At 53.8% G+C, this 6,410-nt stretch overlaps 1 protein-coding gene across 1 annotated transcript; it reads right to left on the reverse strand.

Annotated features, from left to right (window-relative positions):
- Positions 1-300: 300 nt before the first annotated feature.
- On the reverse strand, positions 301-5,242 carry LOC134510698 (tektin-3-like). Its single transcript, XM_063323951.1, has 7 exons — positions 4,664-5,242; positions 4,075-4,158; positions 3,778-3,848; positions 3,385-3,528; positions 2,626-2,848; positions 1,611-1,765; positions 301-517 (listed from the first exon to the last, which is right to left on the reverse strand). Exons 1-7 carry the CDS (start codon positions 5,240-5,242, stop codon positions 301-303), a joined length of 1,473 nt encoding a protein of 490 aa, XP_063180021.1.
- Positions 5,243-6,410: the final 1,168 nt, after the last annotated feature.

The raw sequence follows: 6,410 nt of genomic DNA on the forward strand, positions 1-6,410 counted from the left end.
GCTGAACATGAGCCAACGATGTGCACTTGCAGCCCAGAAGGCCAATCGCATCCTGGGCTGCATCAAAAGAAGCGTGGCCAGCAGGTCGAGAGAGGTGATTCTCCCCCTCTACTCTGCTCTCGTGAGACCCCACCTGGAGTACTGCCATTTAACCACAAAATTTAACACACCAAATGAGCGTTTAATTTCTACTCGGGGCTTTCATCAGGAAGTGAAAATCTAATCATGGATTTTCAAAGCATCTTATCAACACTGGGGATCCCTCCCGCAACAGAGAACGTGAGGTTGGCTGAGCCCAGCCTAAACAGAACCCAGCAGCCGCGCAGTGCTGGGAAAGGTCTTGCGCATTCCCATGCACTTCTCCTGGTCGATGAAGAGCGAGTTGGCTTTGATGGCCAGGTCATGCTGCAAGACCGACTTGGCACGAGCCAGCATTTGCAGGGTGTCCTCAGTGTCTCTCAGCTGCTGCTGAAGGCTCTGGACCGTCTCATCAATTTTGTGGACCTCGTTGACAAGGCTGGAAAACAGCAAGGAACCCTGATTAATGGTCCCATCACGTGGGTGGTTTCGAGCCTGGTCCCGCTGAAGGGCGCCTTGGGCACAGGATTTCCCCCTTCAGCGCGCTCAGACTAACTCGGACCCCCCGTTTCTGGCAGATGCATGGGAAAGCTGAGGGCAGAGCTCCTCCAGACCTCAGCGGGGAGGCATGGCTAAGTCTGCGCGAAGGCTTTGGCAACGCGCAGGCACGTCTCCCAGAGCAGCTCGTGCCACCGAGAAGAGGGATGAGCAGCTGTGTTGTCCTGTTCCCCTTTGGTTTTGCAGGTTTGTTGGGTCCCCCTCCTGGACTTCCCTGTGCAGGGGTCCTGCCCACACCCACGGATGCACACACAGCGAAACAGGACAGCTGGGAGAGGCGAAAATTGAATGGGAAACAAGCGGAGGATGGAGAAAACAACGGTGTGCGAGATGCTAAACAGGCTCTGGGGCTGGGTTTCACTTGCTTCTAAAAGGCTCCATCTAGAGTCTTGCCCAGCGGGCTCCCCGGAGGAGGTGTGAAGTTTGGGGTGCCTCACAGGAGGTGCTGCTGGGCACTCAGGGCAGCCTGCTCCTCCACAGCCCCTCGGGGTGCAATCCCACAGAGCTCACAATGTCCTTGAAAGGGTTTGTCCCCAGGGGAGGTGAGGACAGCCCTTACTCCTTCTCCAGAGGGTGCACCCTTCCTTGAGGTTCCCCAAAAGGAAGGACCTAAGTGCTCTCAGCGCAAGCCTCTTGGAGAGTAAAGGCTTATCCTAAAAAACTGAGCACATCCAACTGCCAGGAAGCAGGCAGGAGAGAAGATGAGGTTTACCCAAGTGGGAAAAACCCAGCCCCTCACGGGGTGGCATCAGGCTGCTCCCAGCCATGGTGTACAGCCTCCTTTGTGGGTGCAGAGCTCTCCCAGCACCCAAAGGCTGGGATACCTGCTCATTCCTTTTGATTAGAGCAGAGCCCTTCTGGCAGGACTATTTAGGAAAAGAATCCCATGACTACTTTTGTCATCCAGTGATGCTCCTGAGTGCTACTACCCGGGACTCCTCAAGGACCCTGCTGGCCCCGTGCTCCTGCCTTACCGGAGCTGGGCAGTGTCCCGGCACAGCTCCATGTTTGGTCTCCGTGTGCGCTCTTCCAGCCGGGTCTGAGCCACTTTGAACGGAGGTCCTTGGTCCCTCATGGCTTTTTTGATGGCTTCCATGTTCATCTCCATTTGGAAGATTTCCCGCAGCGTCTGCCGTAAAAAAGAAACACATGGATGAATGAAAAAATACCTTCTCAAGTGACAACATAATTTCCTTTTTCTCCTGTCCGTCTGCAGAAAAAACAAGCCTGTCTTTGCTGGTGCTGTCACGTCAGAGGAGGTGTTGGAGCAGTGATGGACACAGTGAGTTACCAGCTTCCCGAAGCTACTGCTTGCAGAAACTGATCATCCATCAATAGCAACTCAGAGAGGGAAGGTTTTTCAGGCATGAAAAATTTTCATTTTTCACTGAAGGACGTGGCACCAGCCCGCAACGCTTCCAGCCCAGTCTCCGCTCAGTGAATCAATACGGTGTCGAGCACTTTTCAGGAGGCTTTCCATGAGACCCACTGGTCCGAGCCAGGTGCCCGTCACTGCTCTCCACCTCCTCTGCTTGGCAGAGCAAGCACACGGATACCCGTGCAGCAACCACAGAGCACTGAGAGTGAAAGCACGTCCTTGGGGGAGAAGCAAGCCTGCGAACCCCCCGGCAGGCAGCCCAGCAGAGGCCCAGCAAAGACTCTCTGCAGGGCAGCCAGCACTTCTGAAGTAACTCCCAGGAGATGCAACCAGCGGTGGCCTTTTCTGCTGGAAATCCCTGTGCTGCCAGGCTGTCAGCTAGGATGCGCTAGCAAAAGACAGAATCCCTTGAGATGAAATCACAGTGCCAGCTCCTCCTGCTCCAAGAAGAAAGTCCCCAGGACTTGGAGTTTCTAACAGAAAATGACGCTATAACCAGCTTCCTGCGGCCACCGTTCCTCTGCTTGGGCCAGGTCTGCGTGGAGGGTCCTGCTTCGGAGGTGTCCCTGGGAAGTGACAGTGTCACACCCAAAGGGAGGGGTTCAGGCTACCTTGGCCAGGTGGGTCTGAATCTTGCTCTTGGCGTCGGCTGTCTCGGCGATGCGGCTGGTGAAGGCGACGTTCACCCTGTTGAACTGGCACCGCATCTCGTTGGCCGTCACCTCCAGCAGGTTCCTGGTGTTGTCCCGCAGCTTGGCAGAGGCCGCCCGTTCGCTCTGGGAGCGGAGGATGTTGCCGTCCGTGAATTTGGCCCAGGACTCCGGCACCGAGATCCTGGGAGGAAGGAGAGGTCCCTGGTAAGCCTGTGCTGCTGAAGCTGGACGTGGGCAGGCAAGGTCCCTGCCAGGGAGCAGCGTGGGTCAAATGTAGCTTTAATCTGTGCTTTTATTTTGACCATAGGTCGTGTTTTAACCCCAGCCGGCAGCTAGGACCATGCAGCCACTTGTGCAGTTCTCCCCCTTTCCTCCAGAAGGGCAAGGAGAAGAAGCAGAATAGGAGGGGAAAGGCAAGGGAGAACTTGTGTGTGGAGAGAAAAGACAGTTAAGTAGAAGAACAATAACAGAAAGGAAAAGAACAGCAACAATAGAATAAGAATGAGAATAATAATGATGATGATAATAATAATAATAATAATAATAATAATAATAATAATAATGAGCAGAGAGAAATGGCCCCTCTGAAGCCGGTGTCTCCAGGCAGGACGGACCTGCCTTTACAGTGGGCTGGGGACCAGCAGCTCCCTGCCAGGGAAAGGCACCGCGCATCCCCGGGACGGCTTGCTGCTCGCGTGCCACCCGGCATGCACTCACGTGGCATCGACCTGCTCCACCCCTCGGTAGTAGCTGATGCCGTGGGAGGTGTTCCTCAGGTGGTGGCACTTGTCATCGATGCGGTGGGCCACCTGCTTGTTAGCCAGGTCTCTCTCCAGCTCGTGCTGGGCCACCCTGTTGGACCTTCAACATGCAAAGAACAGCCATCGGTGGGGATGTACGGGTGGAACGGCTTCTTCCCCGTTCCACTTCCCCGCAGCTCCCGCCCGGGCAGCTCTGTCCTCCCATGAGCATCACCGCCCACTTCCCATGGAGCCTGCGTGGGTTTTACAGCTGCGGGGTGTGGGTAGAGGTCGGGGTCTGCTGGGGGTTCACATCCCAACTGCAAAGGCCCATCAGCCCTACGGCATGAGATAAGGAGCTTCTCCTTACATGAGCTGGGCTTTTGTCTTATCCAGGTACTGCTGCATCCTCTCCTGGCACGACCTGATGACATCCACTTCCTGGGCAAAGGCAAAACATGTAATGATGTCATCTCTTTTATTAGACCAACTAAGAGAGCTGCTGCATGGGGGAACACCGTCCCCTGGCCCAGCGGGTTTTGGGGGTTGGAAGGGTTGAGCACCTCACCAGCAGTAAGGAGACAGGTAGGGAACAAGGCTGCAAAGCCTCCTCAGGGCAGTTTACGTAAAAATAGCTTTCACACATGATCTGAGTTGCCAAGCTTACTGTGAAGAGCTGTTTCTCCACGTCATCATGGACGAGGTCGATGCCCATCCTCTTCTCCCGCTGAAGCAAGCACTCCTGAGCGACCTGTTGAGGACATGCCATGACTGTTGGCTGCAGGGGCAGGGTTCTCTAGAGGGATAGTCCCCATCTCAAGATGGGAAGAAAAGGGAAGAAAAAAGTGCCCTGGGCAGCTGGTTTAGCTGACAATGAGCAGCCGAGCTGCAACATCAGCGTTAAAGCAACATGAGGGAGCACACGTGTCCCTGGTGCAGCCGCAGCTGAATGCAGGGCCCTGTGTCAGCCTTGATGCTGACCTCGCCAGAGCCTTATAGCAAGACGTGGGCTTGTGTCTCCCAAACCAGGATTTTGGATGAGCTGCTTATAAAAATAGTGGGTTCTGATGGGCTCAGAATGTGCTGATAGGAGATGCAGCAGATGGCAAGGGATTTGTTGATCACTAACTAATGGTCTCTTCCTAAAAGCTTTCTAGATGTTACGGAGCTGCAGTGAAACTTAACTGGACGTCTGAGTGGCTGCAGATGTTTCAGCAGTGGGCTACAGCTTGCAGGCCACTGCACAGGGTGCTTACCTGGAGAGGGGCCTCCGTCTCGGCCAAGGCTCTCTCCAGCCTTTTCTTCAAGTCCGTGAGGGCGTTGGTCTCCCCGATCATCTCATCCAGCTCACGGCAGAGCTCCGATTTCCAAAATCCAATATCATTGGCACGAACTCCCAGGTTCTTGGTGCTTTCTCCTTGTGTCTTCTCTGTCTGCTGATATTTATCCTGAATCATGCGGGAGGTATCAACTCTCAGACGCTCCGCGTTGTGCTGGCAAGTTTCTGACTCTGTGTAGTTGGTCAGGTTGGACCTGTGCCAGTCCTCAGGGGTGTACCGGGTGATGAAGGTTGTTCTGTTGGCAATGACAGGAAGCTTCTTGCTGGCGGTCATCCCCTGGGAACTTTTGGAAAAGGGAGCCAAAGTTGGGTTGATGGCAGCTGGTTTGTAGTAGGTGCTGGGCATCCAGGGGAGGCCGGAGCTCTGAGGCAGCGGGTAGTAAGGAAAACGGGCCTTATAGCTTGAAGCCATGGCACTGATGGCAGGCAGAAACTTGCTAGGTGTTGATCGTGGATGGGCGTACGTTGCCGTTAAGGGAGATCGACCAGGCTGCATTCTTGAACACTGCTCTTCAGGTACGTGTCCTGCACAGAGGAGCAGAGAGAAGACAACCACACTCAGTAAGCTCCTGCACTTGCCTTCCTTCTTACAGCAACACGTGCAACTTGGAACACAAACAGCGATGCACACAGCACCTACACATTGCCTGTGCAGACCTAAAACTCTTGAAAGCAAATCCCTTCTGACAGCGTCCCAAGCATTTGTATCTAGAGAAAGATCTGACTTTGTTGTTCATATCTCGCATCAGGTCTTGAAATGGGGAAAAAAACAAATCATGGCTGCTCAAGAGAGTGACAGATATTGTGCCCTCATTTTCCTTTAGTCTGTCAGTCCCGTGAAACTGTAGCTGCTGATTCTCTGCTGTTCATCTGCTTCTTTTGGCTGGGTTTGGTATCTGCTGATCTTCTAGTACTCCACGTGTCATTTTCTCTTTCAAAGTGCCATTACCAGCCCCGAGAGCTGCGCCCCTTTGGACACACAGCTGCTACCAGCCCAGCGCGATTTGTGGGTGAGGGACTCCATCCTCATCCCTCCATATTCACTTGCATTAAATGCTCAAGTGAGCAGTCTGCAGGTGAGCAGGGCTTTGCAGGACTATATCCAAATTTGAACACACACACACACACACACACACACACACACACACCCCGTCCCCTCCCCCGGAATCTATTTCAGCCTCAAAAGAACAGCCATCTCTGTCTTGCAAAAGAAGAAAAATGTCCATGGCTCACCTGATGTAAAATCACTGCGCTTGGAAAGGAGATATCCCACCAAGTCCTTTCAGAGGGCTTTGTAAACACCAGCCTTGCAGTAGCCCTAGGAGGAATGGCCACACGTGAAGATTTTGATACCAAGAACTGCGGGTGCTATTGCTCTTTTCAGATTGAGGTTATCAGTCAGTTGTTATCAGAAACATAATGCAGAGGGCCACCAACTGCACCTAACACACCGAATGTGAGGACAAACACTCAGGAGGGTAAGTTATGCTGGGTGGGAAGCTCTTGTAAGGTTGCAAGTGTCACCCACGGGCAGGAATAAGTCCCTGTGGCTGCCGTAGCCAGCTGGACGTGCCCTTCTCCCAACACCATCCCATCCCCACTGCTCCCAGCCTGGCTCAGAGCCCCAGTGAAAGATTAGGACATAAGATCCCTGGATGGGAGTG

This window comes from Chroicocephalus ridibundus, chromosome 2, assembly GCF_963924245.1.
Source record: "Chroicocephalus ridibundus chromosome 2, bChrRid1.1, whole genome shotgun sequence".
NCBI classification, from domain to species: Eukaryota; Metazoa; Chordata; class Aves; order Charadriiformes; family Laridae; genus Chroicocephalus; species Chroicocephalus ridibundus.

What these genes read in the sequence shown, in the direction of transcription:
- LOC134510698 (XM_063323951.1), bottom strand. Translation starts at nt 5,242, where the DNA reads ATGCAGCCTGGTCGATCTCCCTTAACGGCAACGTACGCCCATCCACGA. An exon ending in AGACGGAGGCCCCTCTCCAG is followed by an intron (nt 4,159 to 4,663) that starts GTAAGCACCCTG and finishes TGTCCTCAACAG; the next exon opens with GTCGCTCAGGAGTGCTTGCT. An exon ending in TGGAGAAACAGCTCTTCACA is followed by an intron (nt 3,849 to 4,074) that starts GTAAGCTTGGCA and finishes GCCTTTGCCCAG; the next exon opens with GAAGTGGATGTCATCAGGTC.